The sequence below is a fragment of the Rhinopithecus roxellana genome, chromosome 2 (genome assembly GCF_007565055.1).
Source record: "Rhinopithecus roxellana isolate Shanxi Qingling chromosome 2, ASM756505v1, whole genome shotgun sequence".
NCBI classification, from domain to species: domain Eukaryota; kingdom Metazoa; phylum Chordata; class Mammalia; order Primates; family Cercopithecidae; genus Rhinopithecus; species Rhinopithecus roxellana.
In genome coordinates this window covers 84,796,456-84,818,488 of record NC_044550.1, presented here as the reverse complement: position 1 = coordinate 84,818,488, position 22,033 = coordinate 84,796,456, and the positions used below count along the sequence as shown (strand labels likewise).

Genomic DNA, 22,033 nt, shown 5'->3' with positions numbered 1-22,033 from the left:
TACCACTATTTTTCTGTATTTTAATGGTGCAAATCCAACATACTTCCTGCATCTCTGCAGAGATACATTCTAGTGAGTGTGCTGTCTTTACTAAAGAAGATGAGTATAACCTGTTTTGCAGTCTCAGTAACCATAAACACTGGAAATACTCTTGATTCACAGCTAAAAATTTCAACAACAAATTAAGAATAAACAGAAATAAGGCCGGGTGTGGTGGCTCACACCTGTAATCCCAACACTTTGGGAGGCCAAGGTGGGTGGATCATTTGAGGTCAGGAGTTCAAGAACAGCCTGGCCAACATGGTGAAATCCCGTCTCTACTAAAAGTTACAAAAATTAGCTGGGCATGGTGGTACACGCCTGTAATCCCAGCTACTTGGGAGACTGAAGCAGGAGAATCGCTTGAACCCAGGAGGCAAAGGTTACACTGAGCCAAGGTCATGCCACTGCACTCCAGACTGGGCAACAGAGCGAGATTCCATCAATCAATCAATCGAACTAAAACTACAGAGGCTAAATGCATCCCAAATATGGTAAGAAGACACCCAAATCTGACCACTTTTTTTTTTTTTTTTTTTTTTTTGGTGTAAGAGTGATACATTCCCCAATATAGAATCAATTTTTATACTATGTTAATTTGGGTTTTCATTTTCCAAGTACTTCAAGATTGCCACACACATTGCTGATCAGCCTCCTTGCTCTCGTTTCCTATACACCCACCCATGCGCTGTTACCACGAGATAACATTAGCTTCTGCCCATTTCATAAGCTCTATTCTGAATCTGTTTCTGCTGTAGATGATACCTCCTCTACTTTCAAACCATGTTCTTTCTGGTTTTTTTGTCCTCAACACTGCTGAACTGGCAAATGCTTTCCAGATAAGCCTGCCTGGTACCTGCAATGGCAATTTATTTAGAGTCATACATAATACTTTAAGTCGAGTTTATTTAAATTGGTTCTGTGGTGTTTTCTATCATTATCCTCACTAAATCCCCAATACATCATGTGCCAAATTCTCAACTCTCAAAAGCCACTAGTCCACCAAAATGAAAGTAGTGCTTCAATAGTGGCCAACAGACTGAATCCTGGTGCCTCTGGATCTATACCACTACCTTCAATTTATTCCTCAAAGCGCTCTGAATACAGAGGCCCATTCACTAAGGCTACATAATACTGTATTCTGTAAACCACTAGATGAAAGTTTAAATTGTTATATCAAAGCAAAATAATTACAGCAGTCACTTATAATATTGCCTGGTCTCACATTTCCTGTTCCGTCTCCACTGAGATCAAAATGCATTGCAGACATTTATTGTGTTCATCACCCAAAGTACTGTCAAGTAGGAAAGACAAAACTGAGAATTTAGATGACTTCCTCAAGCAAAGCAAATCAGAGTAGCAAGTCAAGAAAATACAGAAATAAAAACTAATGATACGCCAGTCTTATATGTACTGCTGCTTGCCCAAGCCAAGTTACTAGAATGTTGAATGCTTCCAAGATGATTTTTGGAATACCTGTTTCAGCAGGGAACTTTTCTCAAATACTACACAAAAATAACACTAAAATGAATGCAAGTCAACTCTAAAGGCTTTGAAATAAAACTCAACCATTGATTATTCTTACAGCTTCCTTTCCACCCAGAGCTTCCAACCACTGCTTCCTTTCCTCTTCGGAAAATGCCTGCATGGTCAAGGAAACGCCAGGCCTGAAAGACACCAGTAACAGATCAGGTTACCCCTTGGCCACTAAAAGGCAAGTTTTTCCTGAGATTTAAGTATGGTAAGTTTTTGTTTTCATTTCTTTATTTTTTATTTTTATTTTTTACTTTTAACTGTGGTAAAATACATGTAACCTAAAGTTTATCATCTTAACCATTTTTAAGTGTAGAGTTCAGTGGCATTACATATGTTCCCAATGTTACATAACCATCACCACCATGCATTAACAGAACTTTTTTCATCTTGCAAAACTAAAACTCTGTACCCATTGAAGAGTAACTTTCAACTGCTAAATAAAAGCCTAATATTCCATTGTATGTGTATATACCACATTTTTCTTATCCATTCACAACATCCGGAGACACTTGGGTTCCTTCCACCTTTTGCCGGCTGCGAACAGTGCTGCTATGAACATGGATGTACAAATATCTGTTTAGGCCCCTGCTTTCAATTCTTTTGGGTATATATCAAGAAATGGAATTATTGGGTCACAAGGGATATACATATGAATATACAAATGGCAGAGGAGTGCTAAGAAAAGATGCACGCTATCAGATGTCATCAAGGAAAGGCAAATCAAAATGAAATACAACACACTCATCAGAATAGCCAAAATCCAAAACACTGACACCACCAAATGTTAAAGAAGATGTGGAGTAATAGGCACTCTTATTCACTGCTGGTGGCAATGCAAAATGGTACACTTTCAAAGTCTGGTTGTTTCTTACAAAAGTAAAAATACTCTTACCGTAGGACAGAGCAGTCACATTCCTTGGTAGTTACCTAAAGGAGTTGAAAACTATGTCTACACAAGAACCTGCACATGGATGTTTATTCACAACTACCAAATTTTGTTTGACTCACAACTGCCAAAACTTTGAAGGAGCCAAGATGTCCTCACTAGGTGAATGAATAAAACTGTAGTACATGCTGACGATGGAGTATCACTCAGTGCTAAAAAGAAATGAGCTACTGAGCCATGAAAAAACATGGAGAGAGCTTAAATGTATGCTAGTCAGTGAAAGAAGCCTATCTGAAAAGTCTACATACTTTGTGATTCAAGTAGATGACACTCTGGAAAAGGTCAAACTACAGAAACAGTGAAAAGATCACTGGTTGCCAGGGACTGGAGGGAAAGGGATGGACAGGTGGAGTACAAGCTTTTTAGGTCAGTGAAATCTTCTGTATGATACTAGAATGGTGGATACATTCAGTATACATTTGGCCAAACCCACAGAATGTACAACCCAAGAGTGAGCCCTAATGTAAACTATGAATTTTGGGTGATTATGGTATGTCAAGGCAGATTCCTCAATTCTAACAAATGCAGCATTCTGGTGGGGGTGTTGATAATGGGGAAGGCTATGCATGCGTGGGAGTCGGAGGGAATAAGGAAAATCTCTATCTTCCTCGTTTGACTGTGAACTGAAAACTACTCTTTAAAAAGTTCTCTCTCAGAAAAGTTTTTTTTGAATGCAGAGTTGTCCTCTAAGCCGAGAGGGTGGCATAGGAGACCAAAAGCACACTCTGGAGGAGTTAAGACCAGCCTCCTCACTGGCGCCATGAGCCTGCTGGAGACTGGCACAAGAGAAAGCTGCGGAGGCAGGCTGGAGTCCAGCCACACAGGGCCTCCCTGGCCATGTGGGATGCTTTGGCTCTGTGTCCCCACCCAAATCTCATGTAGCATTTGCAATTCCCAAAGTTGGAACAGGGGCCTGGTGGGAGGTGACAGGATCATAGGAGTAGACTTCCCCCTTCTTGTTTTCATGATAGAGTTCTCACAAGATCTGGCTGTTGGAAAGTATATAGCACCCCCAACTCCCCGCCACCCCACTTCCTCCTGATCTGGCCACGTAAGACAGGCTGGCTTCCCCTTTGCCTTCTGCCATGATTGTAAGTTTCCTGAGGCCTCCCCACCCATGCCTCCTGTTTCTGTACACCCTGCAAAACTAAGTCAATTAAACCTCCCTTCCCCTTCCCTTCTTTATTTTTGAGATGGAGTTTCGCTCTGTCTCCCAGACTGGAGTACAGCGGTGCAATCTTGGCTTACTGCAACCTCCGCCTCCCAGGTTCAAGCAATTCTCCTACCTCAGTGTCTGAGTAACTGGGATTACAGGTGCCCAGCCACTACGCCCAGCTAGTTTTTCTATTTTTAGTAGAGACGCATTTCTCCATGTTGGCCAGGCTGGTCTCAAACTCCTGACCAGGTCACTCATGACAAGGTGATCGGCCTGCCTAGGCCTCCTAAAGTGCTGGGATTACAGGATTGAGCCACCACACCTGGCCTAAACGTCTTTTCTTTATAAAATGCCCAATCTCAGGCAGTTCTTGTAGCAGTGTGAGAATGAACTAATACACTATGCTAAGGATTTAATTTATCCTAAGTGCCACTAAAGGTTTTTAGTAGGGGAATAGCCAGATCAGGTTAAAATTGTACATGAACAGTCTGGTTGCTGGGTGGAGAATGGACTGAAGATAGGCAAGACTTGACTGTAAAAAAAATATTAAAGGACTAAAAGGATACAGAATGGCAAAAATGAAAAAAGAAACAATGAATGGGCTCAGGAAATATTCCGGAAGTGCTTCTACATGCCATGGGCAACAAAATGATAAGTATGAAAGCTGTTGCTCCAAGAATAACAAATAGAAGACAGGTCAACTACAATATACCATCAATAACTAGGAAAGGAAATCAGTGAAAACCATGAACCAATGTAGCAAGTAAGGACCTGATACACTCTCAAAGTCAGACCATGAGTCTCAGAAAATTCTTTGTCCTCTCTAGTTCCTTTTTGTTTTCCCCTAAAGTTTTCCACTGATGCTCATATGTGGAGGAAAAATAATATAAACTCAAGATAGATGGATGTATATTCTTCACCAGTGACACATAGAGCAGCAAATAGAGATGCTGGACAGAAAGAAGAATGACTGATTCTAGTAACCTAAAACACAGAAATAACTGTTGAATGATGAAGGGCTTAAAGCGTTATGACTAGAAGTATCAATACTGAAGTAAGGGAAAAACCAATTATCAGGCTTCAGATCAAACAGCCATATTATTTCTGGATAAAAATCCAAAGAAGCATAAAAAGTAAAGTATTATTATATGTCTTGCCTCCAAGCACAATGACTCAAACTTGAGCCACACAGCCCTTTGCAGAAGCCAGAAGAGAACAAATTCGTTGAAAGATAAGAGATTAAGTAGAAATGGATCATCCACAAGGAAAGAATTTCCTTGTTTATATTTTGGCAAATAATGTAACAATAACTCAAAACAGTTCTACTACTGAGAATTAACTCATCACACTATACATTCTTCAGAACACTTCACACTTGCAACGCATTACTTTTACATTAAAGGGATCAGCCACCAGTATTAAGTAAGGCTGGGTTCCCATCCTCTCACAAAGACTGCTCATATTCATTTTCTATTTACTGATTCCCTGCCTCTAAAGCATTAGTGTTGGAAAAATAAAACGTGTGCTAGAACATGTTTCAACCATTTCGAATTTCTCAAGTTTTTCTTTTCTAATAATCAATTGCTAGGACATCACTAAGAAAGAATGAGACTTTGAGAAACATTGGACACATTTCAAACTGCAGAATCAATCGCATCACACTGTTAAACCAAAATATAAAAATTCTGTAGTTTTGGAAACAAAGGACATATTTTATTAATAAAATTTAATGGATGTAAAGGAAATACGGTGAAATCTCAGAATAGTAAAGAACAGAAAAATTTACAAAGTATATTGGATTATTTGCATTTAAATAAAAAACAAACTTCGGGAAGCTGAGGTAGGAGGATTGCTTGAACCCAGGAGTTTGAGACCATCCTGGGCAAAATAACAAGAACCTGTCTCAAGGCGGTTTTTGTTGTTGTTGTTGTTGTTGTTGTTTTTAATTTATTTATAGATAGACAGAGAAGGGTGGAAAGGAAGGAAGGAGGCAAAAAATACCAATCATATATTCGTTTCATGGAGAAGCTAAGATAACATTAGTGACTCCACTAGAGCAAGAATTAGAACTGAGAAAGTTCTGACTGGGGGTTGTTGGAACCATATTGCTGCAATGGATTATACTGGTTCATCTGAGAACACTGCCATTTTCTTACTCACCTAATAATTCATTTCAACCAAACTACAATCTGAGTACCTACTGAGTTCCAGATACCATTTTAAGCTCTGGATAACTCATCACACACAGCAAGTCAGAACTGATTCCTGATGAATACAAAGGCAAAAGTATAAATTTCGTGAAGGAAAAAAATAAACCAGGTGAAAAGGGGCAAGTTGCCAGGATAATCTTTATCTAAAACCCTACTTATTATCTGTAGTACGTAAGTTTGGGAATTGGAATCTGAAGAAACAAACAAGTTCTTAAATTCATAAATTCTTTTTAAAAGAATTCCTAAGAATAAAAGAACTGAAGTTCATAAACCAGCATCACAACCTCTTTTTTTCATTCATTCATTCAAAAAAAATACAAATACAATTACATGCTATTACCAATCAGCCACTACCCTGAGCCCAAGCATAAGAAACTGCCTATTATCTGTATTCTACATTTCACTCTGTATCTATTTAAGTCTCTTTCAACTGCATGTTCTATAGCTCTATCAAACCATGTAGAAGACAGGTTTTACCCTTGCGTTTTAAGTGACAGATTACTGAGCTTATAAATTTTGGAAAATACACAAAGAAAAAAGCAGAGAGAAACATTCACAAGTCTAAGGAGACATTATTGTAAATAGAGGAGCTATTAAGTGAATAAACAAAGAAGCAGGTACCAAAACTTATAATGGTAACAATCAGGAATATTCTATTGCTTTTCTAAGAGGAATGTTGAAAAGGGAAAAGAAAAAAACCAAACCAGCATGTAACAAGTTCTGCCCTACATTTTATTATGAGAAGGGGAAACTACTGAAGCCAAAAAAAGTTTTTAAAGTTATAGAAATGTAATCAGTTTCTCATAGGGTTTCTGGGAAAAAAACAAAGTATAAATCTATGAATCATGCATTTTTTTCAGAGATGACAAAAGCATGTTGCCTAGTTTTACTCAAGGTCAAGTCTTTATGTAACTTCTTTCTTCTGTCCACCAAAAAAAAAAAGTTTCAAACAGAGCACATGAGCAATGACAGTCAGAAGATTATATGTTCCAATGAAAGTGATTTCAAGCTATTAATCATTAGAGAACTGTTGCTCCCATCTGGAATGTAAAAAATTATGAGAGAACATCATTCCCACTTTACCAGTAAGAACAAGATGGAGAACCTATAAAATCATTGTTTTACAGAAACTCATTTAAGAGCAAAGATGTAAAAAAGACCTAATGAATGAAAATCCAAAGAGTGACAAACCATTCCCTCGACAGAATACAAAGACACAGAGACACAGGCATAGGCACAGACATACACACACACACACACACACACACACACACACACACACACCAGCTGCTTTCATCCATGGTGGAGCAGTAAGACAAACAGGAAATCATCACAGACAAAACAGTGGAATTTTAACAAAATTTTAAAGGTAGAACACAGGCTGGTGTGATGGTTTAGAATTCCTAGGAGTCCTAGACACAAAGTGAGTCTGAACCCGCCCTCCAACTCTTGTCTGTGGGATCTCAAGTGCTCATGAGGAATTCTGAGAGCAGGACTGAGAGACCGCCCTGTGGTGGATCTGAGGGGCTACTCATATCCACGTACTCTTTGTCCTACTCAGAGATAGCATGGCCTGCCTGGAGTGTTTCTTGAATTGTAATCCCCATATGTCGAGGAAGGGATCTGTTGTAAGGTGATTGGATTACGGGAGTGGTTTCCCCGTGCTGCTCTCCTGATAGTGAGTGAGTTCTCATAAGATCTGGTGGTTTAAAAGTGTATGGCAGTTCCCCAACCCACCCCTCTCTCTCTTTCTCTCTAAAGATAACCTAGGCAGAGGTTGAAACAGTTTGGAGGGCCCAGAAGAAGACAGGAAGACGTGGGAAAGTTTGAAACTTCCTAGAGACTTACTGAATGGTTTTGAAGATGGGTCGATAGAAATGATCCAAACACACACAAATGGAAATCAGGTGGGAAAAATTGAAACAGAGAATCTGAAATCTCCAGGGGCAGCATCAAATGCTCTAATGCGCTAACGTAAGTTAATTCGAATCCCAAAAAAATAAACAGAAAATGGAGGAAACATTTGAAGAGATAATGACTAAGATTTTCTAAACCTGGTAATAAGAAATATCAAACCTACACATCCAAGAACCTCAATGGAATCCTGGGCAAGGCAAAACAAACAAAAAAAAATCATAAAAATTATTTAAAAAGAAATCCTGAAAGCAGCAAGAGAAAAAGATGACAGAGGAGAGAGGAGAGACTGGTAAGAAAAATGGATAACTTATCATCAGAAAATAAATGGAAGCCTGAAGACAATGAAATGACTTCTTTAAAATGTATAAAGGGAAATCTATGAAAATAATTCTATATCCATCAAAAATGAAGGCAATATAAAAGACATTTTCACACAGACAAAATAGGGAAGAAGTCTTCTCTAGCAGACCTGCATCATAAGAAATGCTCAAACTAAAGGCAGCCTAAGGAACTTAGAAGAAATGGAACAAAATAAAAACCCAGTTTTGCAAAAAAGAATAAAGAAAATCAGAAAGAACAAATATAAGCAAGACTCCGTCTCCAAAAAAAAAAAAAAAAAATGGCCAAAATAGTTGCACCCATATGTGAGCCTATACCCGTATGTAAATAAACAGTAAATTTCTTTAAAAGACCACTGATTATTGGTTTCATAAAGTAAAAGTAGTCATGTATAATTACTTCATAACATATGTAGTTCAAATACTATGTAGTTCCCACATTCATAGTGTATGTAGAATTAGCATATATAATAACAAGAGCACAGAGAGCAAAAGGATGATTGGAAGTCGTCCACTGTTCTAAGGGTCTTTTTTTTTTTGAGAAGGCAGATACTATGATTATTTTTAAATGCATGTTATACTCTGAGACACTATCTAAAAAATACACTAAAAGGCCTAAGTAAAAATCAATAGAAAAGGCAACAGCAAAAAATGAAGGAAAGCAAACATGGAAACTAGAAATCAAAATCAAGATGGCAGATTTAAGCCCATACATATCAAAAATTATATATGGATCAGGTGGGCATAGTGGCTCATGCCTACAGGCAACACTTTAGGAAGCCAAGGAAGGAAGATGGCTTGAAGTCAGGAGTTCAAGACCAGTCTGGGCAACATAGCAAAACCCCATCTCTAAAAAATAATAATAATAAAATAATTATTACATATAAACTAAAACTCTGATTAAAAAGCAATGGCTAACATAATTTTTAAAAACAGAACTCAGTTATATGCTGTTCATAAAAAAAGTTCAAACAAAGAATCAGATAAAAGGAAAAGGATGAAAAAAGATATGCTGTACAAACAATATAAGAAGCAAGTGTAGCTATATTACTATCAGAAGGTAGACTTCAAGGTAATTATTAGCACAGAGAGATATTTCATAAAAAGGTCATTAAGACAATATGCACACATGCAAAAAATTTCTTTCAACATTTGATACATATTGATAGAATATAAACTGTGTTTTCTCTGACCAAGGGTACTTAAGTAGAAAAAAAGCAACAATATGACATGTGGAATATCTCCAGCCATTTGGAATTTTTAAAAAACACTTCTAAATATCACATGTTTTCGATCTATAGCCTAATCACATAACGAAATAAATTATTTTTAACTGAACTGTAATAAAAGCAAATCAAAATTTGTGGAATGCAAGCTGAAACAGTTCTTAGAAAATGTATGGATTCAAATGCCCACCTCAAAAATAAGGTGTAAAATTAATGATATGTGCTAACTTAGGGAATGAAAAGAAAAACAAATTAAATGCAAAGTTAAAAAAAAAAAGAAATTCAGAAATGAATAAAATAAAAAGTGGATAATACAGATTCTCGGAAAATATTACCAAAACTATAAACCTCTCTCAAGAAAATATGAAACAAAAATCCCTACCCAGCATAAGAGTTACCATTATAAATCCTACAGGTATGAAAGCAACAAGCTGATATGACATTTATGCCAATAAAGTCAACAACTTAGAGAAAACAAATTCCTTGAAAACCACAATTTATCAAAACCCAAGAAAAATAGGAAATCTGAGTATCATTATATCCTCTAGATAAAATGAATTAAAAATTTTTAAACTTCTCACAAAGAAAACTCTAGGCAAAGATGGCTTCACAGGTGAATTACCTCAAACACTTAATACCAATATGACTTAATACCAATAATACCAATTTGGTACCAAAATCAGACAAGGACACTAAAAATGAAGATCATATCCCACATATCTCTCATTAACATAAATGTAAAAATCCTTAATCGAATACTAGCAAAATGGATGAAGCAGTGTACAAAAGGCTAGTACATCATGACCAAGTAGAGTTTAATCTCAGGAATGTGAGGTTAACTTACAAAATTCAGTGTAATACATATCCAAAGATTAAAGAAACATATTTAATGATTTCAACAGACACTGAGAAACATTTTGTCAAAATTCCAACCAATTCATGCTTAAAACTGGGAATAAAAACTTCCTCAAAATGAAAAGGACATCTACAAGCAATTTTCAGCTCATGACACACTTTAAAGTAAAATAATGAACACTTTTCCTAATAAGATCAGGAACAAGGTAAGATGGTCAACAACACCATTTCTGTCAAACATTGTACAGGCAATCTCAGGCAGTGTAGGCAGACAAGTAAAAAACTAAAAAGCACACAGATGGGAAAGGAAGAAATCAAGCTGTCTTTTTTTTGAGACAGGGTCTCGCTCTGTTGCCCAGGCTGGAGTACAGTGACACAATTATGGATCACTGCAGATTTGAACCTCCTGGGCTCAAGCTGTCTTCCCATCTCAGCCTCCTGAGTAGCTGGGACTACATGCACACACCACCATACCTGGCTATTTTATTTTTTTCTTTTTTTAAAGAGACAGGGTCTCATTATCTCATTATGTTGCCCAGGTTGGTCTCTAACCCTCAGCTCAAGTGATCTTCCTGCCTCAGCTTCCTAAAGTGCTGAGATTATACGTGTCAACCACCATGCCTGGCCCTAATGCTGTTTTTATCACATATAAAACAAAAAAAGCACTGTGTACATTTAAAAATCCTAAAGAAACTGCCAGAACTAATAGAACTAATAAGTGCACTTAGCAATATTGTAAGATACAAAAACCAAGTATGTTTCTACATGCTAATAGCGAACAGTTGGAAATTAAAGGTGAAACAAATATCACTTTAAATTATCATGCAGAAACATAAAATATTTAGGAAAATTTAACCCCCAAAAAAAAAAAATGCCCATGACTTCTATGCTGAAAACCGTAAAACATTACTGGGATAAATGGCAAATCTAAATAAATAGAAAATCAAGTTCATGAACTGTAAGGTTCTGTATTCACAATATTGACTTATGGGTTTGCGCACATTTTCTTGTAAAAATAAATTAATTCTAAAATTTATATGGAAACACCAAGGATCTACAATAGCCAAAATTGTTTTAGAAAGAACAGAGAGGACTTGTACCACCTGACTAACGATACAATAATCACGGTAAGTGTGTTACTGGCAAAAGGACAAAGAGATGCAACAGAATAATCTAGAAATAGACCTACAGATGCACAGTCAAGTGATTTTTTAGAAAGATGCCAAAACAATTAAATGAGAGGAAAGTCTTTATCAATAAAAGGTGATGGAAATATTGGCTATTTACCTGGGGAAAAAATAAATAAAACTCAACCCTCATGTCTCACACCATACATCCTCCAAAAATCTTCATGAGTCATGGACTAATTATAAAGCTTTTATAAGAAAACATGGGGAAATTTATTCAAAACCTTAGAGTAAAAAAAAAAAAAATATTTCTTGATGCAAAAAGCCCTAATAAAATTTTTTAAACTGATGAATTCAACTTCAAGTTAAAATGTTCTCATCAAAAGACACTGAAGAAAAAAACAGGCAAGCCACAGATCAGAGAAAATATTCACATTATATGTGGTAAATGATTTGTTTCTAAAGAATTCCTACAACTCAATAACAAAAAGACCAACAACACAATTTTTAAAGGTGCAAAAGATTTTAATAGACACTTCATGACAGAATTAACATAAATGGCCAATAAGCACAGGAAGAACTGCTCAACATCACTAGTCAAAATTGGCTAAAATGAAAAAGATTAACATAACCAAAGGTTAGTAAGGAAGTGGAGCAAATGGAACTCTCATACATTGCTGGTGGGAGGGTAAAATTACTTTGTAACCTTAATTGCCTGAAAAGTCAAACATACATATACCATATCTGAGCAATCCCACACCAAAGTATTTATGCAAGATTAATAAAAATGTATCTCCACAAAAACTCTTGTACAAAACATTTTATCCTGGCTTTACTCAGAAAAATTAAAAATTTTTCTATGGCCCATGCTCCAATATCCTTCAGCATACAATTTAAAAATAAATCCATATTCATGTCAATTCAGATTTCCATTTAAATATCAGAGCCAATATAAAATGTGTCTTTCAATACATCACCATCAACAATATCATCTTTAGTGAAAATTCTTACATTCTATGAAAAACACAGACACCTATATACTAGAAATGCTGTTTCTAATTCTACCCACTCCATGTTCTGGAAGTTCCAATAAAATTCTTTTAAAATAACTTTCTTTGCTCTTCTTTCTACACTGGTATCTTGGTAGTTCCTGAATAACTGATCATCATTGAACAAATCACACAGAAGAGTCAAGACACAGAGCCCTTTCCATTTGGCTTTACTTCATTGCTTATACTATAACCAAATTAAGCTATGGTTACTTTTTATTGAAATACATATATTTAAATATACGTATTTCTATATTGAAATACGTATATTTAAATATACATATTTCTATATTGAAATATACATTTCTATATTTATTGAAACATACGTATTTCTATATATAGAAATACATATTTGTATATATTGAAATGTATCTATTTCTATATATACTGAAATATACATATTTCAATAAAAGGTATAATTCCACTTACATAAAAAAATTTACATTTAAAAAGTTTACTTCCTGCTGGGTGCAGTGGCTCATGACTGTAATCCCAGCACTTTGGGAGGCTGAGGCAGGTGGATCACCTGAGGTCAGGAGTTCGAGACCAGCCTGACCAACATGGTGAAATTCCGCCTCTATTTAAAAATACAAAAATTAGCTGGGCTCGGTGGCTCACACCTGCAATCCCAGCTACTCAGGAGGCTGAGGCAGGAGAATCGTTAGAACCTGGGATGGCAGAGGTTGCAGTGAGCCAAGATCATGCCATTGCACTCCAGTCTGGGGGACGGGGCGAGACTCCATCTCAAAAAAAAAAAAAAGTTTACTTCCATTCAATTCCACAAGTATTTACAGGGGTCTCTATCTTATCACATGCATTAAATCTAGGACTTCTCAACAGTGGCACTCCTGACATTTTGGACCAGATGATATTTTGTTGCAGAAGCCTGCCCTGTGCCCTGGAGGGTGTTCAGCAGCACAGCTGTCCTCTACCCTCTAGGTGTCTGTAGCAACTCCCTGCCCTCCTCTAACCCCCAGCCCCAAAACACACAGTTAAAATACATTATATCAGAGTCTCCAGATATTGCTCAATGTCCCCTGGGAGCAACATCACCCACAGTTGAGAATCTCTGACTTAAAGGATTATCTCAACATGTGTTCTCCATACTTCCTGTGATTCCTTTTTGCCTTGGGCCCCCCTTCCTCTGAGTCGCCAAACTGGTTACCTAATCTTCAAGAGTCAATTTAAGAAATCACTTTCTTTAGTAAGCTCTCCTAGCCAACCCCACACTCCCCCATGCTGCTCATCTCCCACAGCACCTTAGACCTTTGAACTGTTATTTGCTTCTAAATCTTCCTGGTCTGTGAGTTCCCTTAATTTCAAGTCTTTTAGTTTCTAGTTTATTGTTGTATCCTCAGTGGCAAAAACAGTCAACAACTGTCTAGGTGCCTGGATGTGAGGCTCTATAAAATGTTTACAAATACTAGTACAGTTAATGTGTTACATAAACATTCTCATATTCAGTCAAATTGCATGGGCTTCTGAAGGCAACATGCTCTTAACTCACTCTTTTAAAGTGAGAAACCGTACAGCATCATGCAAACAGATGATGAATAAAGTTGCTGGTATAAAATCACTCTAAAACGCCTAATGCTTCAGATACACAGGTGATTTCCTCCTCTCTTCTTCAACATAAAAATACAAAGAAGTGACTTCTACAAGTCAGAAGCATCTTGCCATCCTTTCAAGAGTGATATGGGAACCAGGCAAAATGAAACCAAATGTAGTATTTGAAATGTCAGATTAACGAGAGCAAAACGGGAAGCATTTTCTTTAAGCAGTGCCTGAATGCGATGTGTGGGAGAACTTTCACAGAACGGATAATTATTTATCAAGTAAATGTGTGGGGGGGTCACAGCACAAAGTGGCATGTAGCAAGCATGCCAAGGAAGCTAACAGCATGTTATATAACACAATTGTTGGGGCGGGGGAAGGGTGATATTCCACCCTTCAGGGAAGAAAGCTACACCTCCTGACAGACTACAGCTTGCCATGGAGAAAACATCCATACAAAATACAATGTCTCCAACCTAAAAAAATGAGTGACTTAATCATTTCACAGCCCATGGTCTCTGAAATGTGGCTGACGTCATGTAGTGATAGTTCCCAGTGATTTAAGACCCTTCTTTTAGCTATGGTATTTATCTGCAGCTGTGTTCCATTGTTTAAAATAGCTTTATTGAGATGTAAGTCACACCATAAAACTTACCCACTGACAATGTACAGTTCAACAGCTTGTAACATATCCACAGAATTGCATAACCATCACCAAAATCAATTTTAGAACATTTTTATCACCCTAGGAAGTAAAAAGAAAACCTGTACCCATCAGCCATCTCTTCCCATTTCTTTCCAAACCTCTAGACCTAGATAATCACCCATTTACTCTCTATCTATATAGATCTATCTGTCCTGCACATTTCATATAAATGGAATCATATGTACATGGCCATTTATGACTGGCTTCTTTCACTTAGCATTATGTTCTCGAGTGTCATTCATACAGTAGCATGTATCAATTTTTCATCGTATGACTATACCACATTTAGCCATTAATCTCTTAATAGATATTTGGGTTGTTTCTACTTTTTGGCTATTACGAATAATGCTTCTATGAACATTCATGCACAAGTTTTTGTGTAAACATATGCTTTCATTTATCTTGAATGTATAGCTAGGAGCAGAATTTCTGGGTCAGATAGCAATGTTACATTTCATTTTCTGAAGAACTGCTAAACTGTTTTCCAAAGCAGCATTCCATTTAAATTCTCACTCTCAGTGTATGAGGATTTCAGTTTCTCTACATTCTTGCCAGTACTTGTTATTACCTGGCTTTTTATTTATAGCCATTCTAGTAGGTATAAAGTGATATTTCATTGTGATTTTGACTTGCATTTCCCTAACAGCTAACAATATTAAGCGTGTTTTCATGTGTTTATTGGCCACTTGCGTTTTTTTTTTTTTTTTTTTTTTTCTTGAGATGGGAGTCTCGTTCTGTTGCCCAGGCTGGAGTCCAATGGCGTGATCTCAGCTCACTGCAACCTCCGCCTCCCGGGTTCAAGTGATTCTCCTGCCTCAGCCTCCTAAGTAGCTGGGATTACAGGCACCCACCACCGCACCCAGCTAATTTTTGTATTTTTAGTAGAGACGGGGTTTCAGCATGTTGGCCAGGCTAGTTTCCAACTACTGACCTCAGGCGATCCGCCCACCTCGGCCTCCCAAAGTGCTGGGATTACAGGTATGGGCCACTGTACCCAGGCAACCACTTGTATATTTTCTCTGAAAAAATGTCTAATTCAGGTCTTTTGACCATTTCATTGTTACTTGTCTATATATTATTGAGTTATAATGGTTCTATATTCTAGAAACAAGTCCCTTATCAGACATGATTTTCAAATCTGTGGCCTTAAATGCTGTCTCCTGGCTAAGAAAAATTCAAAGTAACCTTTTGGTAAATTGAGGGAGAAAAAAATGAAGCACACATCCATCTAACCACTGATAATCCAAGTAGTAATGGCTAGCTGGGCTCCTCCCCACCCTCCATTAGCCATTCTCCCACTGGTTCTCAGTAATAGTAAAGTACTAGAACAACACATGGACCTCTGAAAACAAAAGACAGCAATTTCCCAACCTTAGGATTTAGAAGCCTCCCTTGCAACTAGGTGTAACCACATAACTCCATTCCAGCCAATGGTCTGTGAGCAAAAGTAGTCTATGCAACCACTGGAAAATGTCTCTACAACCAGAGACAGTGCTGTGTGATAAATGGAACAGTGCCACATTCTGTCTCATGCCTCGAGTGACGATAAAACTAAACCATGCTCAAGAGAGATCAGGATTATATCAGCCGTGATCTGGCAACTTCTGGGCTTCCCAAACAAGAGAAAAAATAAACTTTAACCCCGTTTAAGCCATTTGATTTTGCCTTTTTCTGTTATATGCAACCAAATCTGATCTGAAATAATGCCACAAATAAGTAAAAGCTCTTGATTTATGTCTACACAGATCAAAGGCAAGCTCCGGCTCCACTGTGCTATCACCTACTTCAAAATGCTACCAGGCTGCTCTTTCAACACAGGAAATAAAAAAAATAGCAAAAACAGGTCCTTGTAAAGACAACAAAATACGTTTATATTAGACATATACAATCAACTGCAAAATTGCTACAAGAAGGTACCCATTAAGAGGGCCAGGTATGGTGGATCATGCCTGTAATCCCAGCACTTTGGGAGGCAGAGGCGGGCAGATCACCTGAGGTCAGGAGTTCAAGGCCAGCCTCGCTAATATAGTGAAACCCCATCTCTAGCAAAAATACAAAAATTAGCTGGGCGTGGCGGTGTGTGCCTGTAATCTCAGCTACCTGGGAGGCTGAGGCAAAAGAATCACTCAAACCTGGGAGGCAGAGGTTGCAGTGAACCGAGATCATGCCATTGCACTGCACACTGGGTGACAAGAGCAAAACTCCATCTCGAGAAAAAAGAGGTTACCCAATACGAACCTTGTACAAACTGCAGCAGAAATCCATTTATAATACCCACACACTCCACAACAAGTTAGGTTTATTTTTCTTGAAGCAGAATGAAGACACTAGAGCTCACAGTATAGCAGTGTGGTGCAGAAGAGGACAGTTGACTGACAGTTGCTTGATTGAATCTAATCACAGTTCAGTCACTTCTGAGCAACAATTCAATTTCATTTAATCCCATACGAATCTGATAAATGTCCACCATGTATAAAGCATTACATGTGGTATTGTGATACCAAGTAACACGAAGTAAAACAGTGTTCCTACCCTCATGGAATTCATAATCTAATAGACAAGGAACAAATTACTTATAATTCCCTGATTCCTGATTCTACCTAGGAATCAGGAAAGTAGACAAGAGACTATCTCATTCACATTTTTCACTAAATAATGCTTTCGAAGCCCCAAAATTACAGATCTCAAAGCACATTCACCTCCTGCCAGCAGATTTTGCTCCACACGAGACTAAGACACAGATCGTGGGGGATGGCAGGACATTAAGGGACCCCAAACAGTATCTACTAGTAACAGCAAACCAGAATAGATGTTTCTCTGTTTAGAAATGAGGAAATAAACCATTAAAAGGCCGGTGGCGGGGGGGTCTGTCATTGTTTTTAAAAAGCAGCTTGATCTTTTAGACTAAAGAATATGAACACACCAAGAAAATTATTTTCCAAGTTAACCAAGGAGCTTTAGAAAAAGTTCAGACTTAAAATAAGCATGTATAACTTTTAAGAAAAAATAAAGATTTATATATTAGTATCTATATGGTAGGAATGAATTCATATACCTGTGTAACATGTTAGAGGAATGTAACTACCCCCCTCCCACTCCCAAGACTTACCGGACAACTTTCAAAGAACAATCACCATTCCCCACATCTACACTGTTTGAAATGCCTTTTAGACACCCCGGAAGCAATACTGAGTAGGCAGCTGGATATAAGAAGCTGGAGGTCAAGGACAAGATCCAGGTAGAGATAATAAATTTGCAAGTTACCAACATACGGATGGCACATAAAGTCGTAAGGCTGGACAAGGTCATAAAAAAGTGTGAGTAAAGAGCAAACACAATGAAGGGCTGAACCCCAGAGAACTCCAACATCCAGGGATCTGGAAAATTAAGAACTGGCAAAGAAGTATAAAAAGTGAAGAAGCCAGAGATGCGAGAAGGAGGTGTGCTGTCCTTGAAGCAAGCGTATGATGGAGGAGAGAGTGATGGGCCATGTCAGGGATGCTGTGGGGAAAAGACCATGAGTACTGGGAATCGACCACCAGGCACAGCAACAAGGAGACCACTGATGACCTCAACAAAAACAACTGCAGTGGAGAGAAAGGGCAAAGGCCTGAGTATACAGTTCAAAAGAGAAGATGAAAGAAATAAGAAAAAAAAAATTTTTTTTTTTTTTTGAGACGGAGTCTCACTCTGTTACCCAACCTTGAGTGCGGTGGTGCCAACTCGGCTCACTGCAATCTCCACCTCCCAGGTTCACGCAATTCTCATGTCTCAGCCTCCTGAGTAGCTGGGACTACAAGCGCCCGCCACCAAACTCAGCTAATTTTTGTACTTTTAGTAGAGATAGGGTTTAACCATATTGGTCAGGCTTGTCTCTTGCACTCCTGACCTCAGGTGATCCGCCCACTTCGGCCTCCCAAAGTGCTGGGATTACAGGTGTGAGCCACTACACCTGGCCAGGAAAGAAATTTGAGGCCATAAATAGAACAGCTTTTTGAAGAATTGCTGCTGTTTATAAGAGTTAAAAAATGAGCAGTAAATGAAAGGGAAGGGTGGTTTCATTGGTGATGGTGGCTGTAGCGGCTTTTGTATTTTAAGATGAATGAAATAAGAGCATTTCACATGCTGCCAGGAGGCAAAACTAATGTTAACAAGAAAGAAAAAGTAGAGTTGCTTGAGTAATATCCTGGAGCAGCGGACAGAGGATGGGAAGAGGAAATGGAAACACCTGAACAGAGGAGTTGGCCTCCATCAGGAACACAGGCAGCTCCCACAGGCAGAGAGGAAAGGCAGGGTGTCTGGGCACTGAGGGTGGAGGTGGGTGTCTACAGCAGGAAAGAGCTCTTGTTACAGCTTCTATTTTCACAACAAAATAGGACACAAAGTCATCAGGAAAGGGAGGCAGTGTCAGAGCTTAAGAGAGAGAGGAAAATAAAAAATATTCAACTGCGAGTATATAGGAACTAAGGAAAAACAGCATGGGCCAGGCAGGGTGACTCACGCCTGTAATCTCAGCACTTTGGGAGGCCGAGGCAGGCAGATCGCTTGAGTTCAGGAGTTCAAGGTGAAACTCCGTCTACTAAAAATACAGAAATTACTCAGGTATGGTGGTACACACCTGTAGTCCCAGCTACTCAGGAGGCTGAGGCATGAGAATCGCTGGAACCCGGGAGGCGGAGGTTAAGGTGAGTGGAGATGGTGCCACTGCACTCCAGCCTGGGTGACAAAGACTCCAACTCAAAGAAAAAAAAAAGAAAAAGAAAACACAGTAGGATCAGTGGCTACCATGAATAGCTTATTGGAGGACAGTGGTCATGTATCTGAAGTGATCCCATGAATACAGTAGAACTTGCTTCTCTGCTCTAGAAAGAGAGAAGGCAGAACTGAATCGTAAGTTGGCATTATGCAGACAAGCAAAATAAAGAAGGAAAGAAGCAGCGGAGTGAAGGGTATTAAAAAGGGACTGTGATGAGTGACTATGAAATTTCAACCAGTTAAGTAAGAAAGTGAGTGCACGAACAACAATAGACTGTAGGGCTTAACTGGGGAATCTAAGGGTACTTATTAGGAAAGAAGGTGGTATCAGAAAGAGAAAGTCTTGCAATCCGGATTGCTGAGGACTACAGTTCCTTGCAATGACAAGGTCTAAGGAATGAACACCGGAAAAAATGGCTGAGGTACAGTAAAGAATAAGGTCACTGAAGGAGAGGAACTTAACAAATCAAGATGCCAAGCACTAAAAGGATCATCTAAAGTCATATTGAAATTATCAAGAATTGTAAAAAGAACAGAATTGGCAATGCACAGGTTAAATATCCCTTTATCCAAAATGCCTGTGACCAGAAGGTTTTGGATTTCAGATTTTTTTGGATTTTAGAATATTTGCACTTACAAAATGAGATACCTTGGGAATGGAAACCAAATCTCAACAAGAAATTCATTAATGTTTCATATATACCTTATACATGTAGCCTGTAGTTAACTTTGTACAACATTTTAAATAATTTTGTGCATGAAACAAAGTTCTGACTACAACCCACCATATGAGGTTAGGTACGAATTCTCCACTTGTGGCATTATGCCAGTGCTAAAAAAGTTTTGCATTTGGAAGCATTATAGATCTCAGATTTTAGGATTAATGAGCTAAAGATTCTAGAAGCAGTTCAAAACACAGAAAAAGGTAAGAAAACTACGTATTACAGAGAGATATACTTTCAGTGTGAACCATGAGAATGGATGGATACAGAAAAACAACTATAGGGAATGGCAACATTTAAAGGAGCAACAGCTGAACTGGAGAGGACCAAAAGATCTGAGGAGAACCAGAATAGTTAACGGTCAGGGAAGTAAAAGGATGGAGAGTTTCAGGAGGTCAAACATGAATAACCAATCAAATGCTGCCACAGACGCCAAGCTCTGTACCCAATTTCCTCCCAGGTTTCTCTTCATAATGACCTACAGCAATCTAACTCACCATGACTGATATGGGTTGGCTGTGCCCCCACCCAAGTCTCATCTTGAACTATAGCTCCCATAACCCCATGTGTTGTGGGGGGGACCTGGTGGGAGGTAACTGAATCATGGGAATAGGTTTTTCCCATGCTGTTCTCATGACAGTGAATAAGTCTTACGAGATCTAATGGTTTTTATAAAGGGCAGTTCCCTGCACACATTCTCTTGCCTGCTGCCATGTAAGATGTGCCTTTGCTCCTCTTTCGCCTTCTGCCATGATTATGAGGCCTCCCCAACCATATGGAACAGTGAGTCCATGAAACCTCTTTTTCTTTATAAATGACCCAGTCTTGGGCATTTCTTCATAGCAGTATGAAAATGAACTAATACAATGACCCAAACTAATTTCACTATCTTCCCCTATCCTTATGCCCCCACTTTGTTTCCCACCTTAGTAAATGGTACCATCTAGCTACTCAAGCCAGAAACCTTCCTCACTCCTTCACCCTCTAACTGCAACATCCCGTTTATCCCCAAAGATCTACCCCACTTGGCTCCATCTCCACTGCCACCACACCAATCCTGGCCCTCTCACCCTGTCCTTAAACGACTTTCTCTTGTTCACTCTTGCCACCTCCAGATCTTTCTTAAGCTGCCAGAATGAGCTTTGAGAAATACAAATATAATTGTCACTTACTGCCCTGCTTAAAACTATTTAATGGATTAAGTTCAAACACTTCAAGCTCAGGCCCTTGCCCCATCTCAAGCCTCTTCTCCCATTCTCTCCGGCTCTTGCACTAGTGACGCTAGGTGTCTCAAATACATCATGCCCTCTCCTGTCTCCAGGCCTCCACATGCGACATTCACTCTACCTGGCACACGAATCTCAATCCCAGCTGACTCCAGATAACCCTTTAGTTATGAATTTAGATGTCAGATCCTCTGTTTGCCTTTCTTTAACCACCTAAACTAGATTAGGTCCCCCGCCAGGAGTTCCCAGAAAAGAGCTGTGGACCTCAATGGAAGTAAATTAGAGACTTCTGCAAGAAAAAAGAGGGAAGCTAAAAGGGGGAGAATCCAGGCCCCTATGCCTCTTTAATAAGGGAACCCACTTTTTTTGCTTTACATATGCATTAACATGAAATTTTATTTGAAAAGAGGGTCTCCCTGTAAAGCACTTGAAAACCACTAGAATAGATCACCGACCTAAAGTCCTCCCCTGTTCCAAGAGTCTCCCTACAGGTGTTATCCTTCATATGTGTAAGCACCTCCATAGGAATCCCTCATCAATGTCTTTGAGGGGCGGAGAGTAGTTTCAATCATAGCAAGGATCATGGCTAATAAAAAAAAAAAATGGGGATGATCAAGGTCTCAGAGCAAACCAGATACTTTGGATGATTAAAGTGATTGAATTGCATTATA

General features: G+C 38.5%; 1 protein-coding gene across 1 annotated transcript in view; it reads right to left on the bottom strand.

The window, feature by feature from the left end:
• ARHGAP10 (Rho GTPase activating protein 10) overlaps positions 1-22,033 on the bottom strand; it is a 336,548-nt gene that overhangs the window by 160,956 nt on the left and 153,559 nt on the right. The window contains exon 11 of the mRNA XM_010368443.2: positions 1,625-1,706. Within this exon, the coding sequence (XP_010366745.2) occupies positions 1,625-1,706 (82 nt within the window). The remainder of the gene's footprint in view (positions 1-1,624; positions 1,707-22,033) is intronic.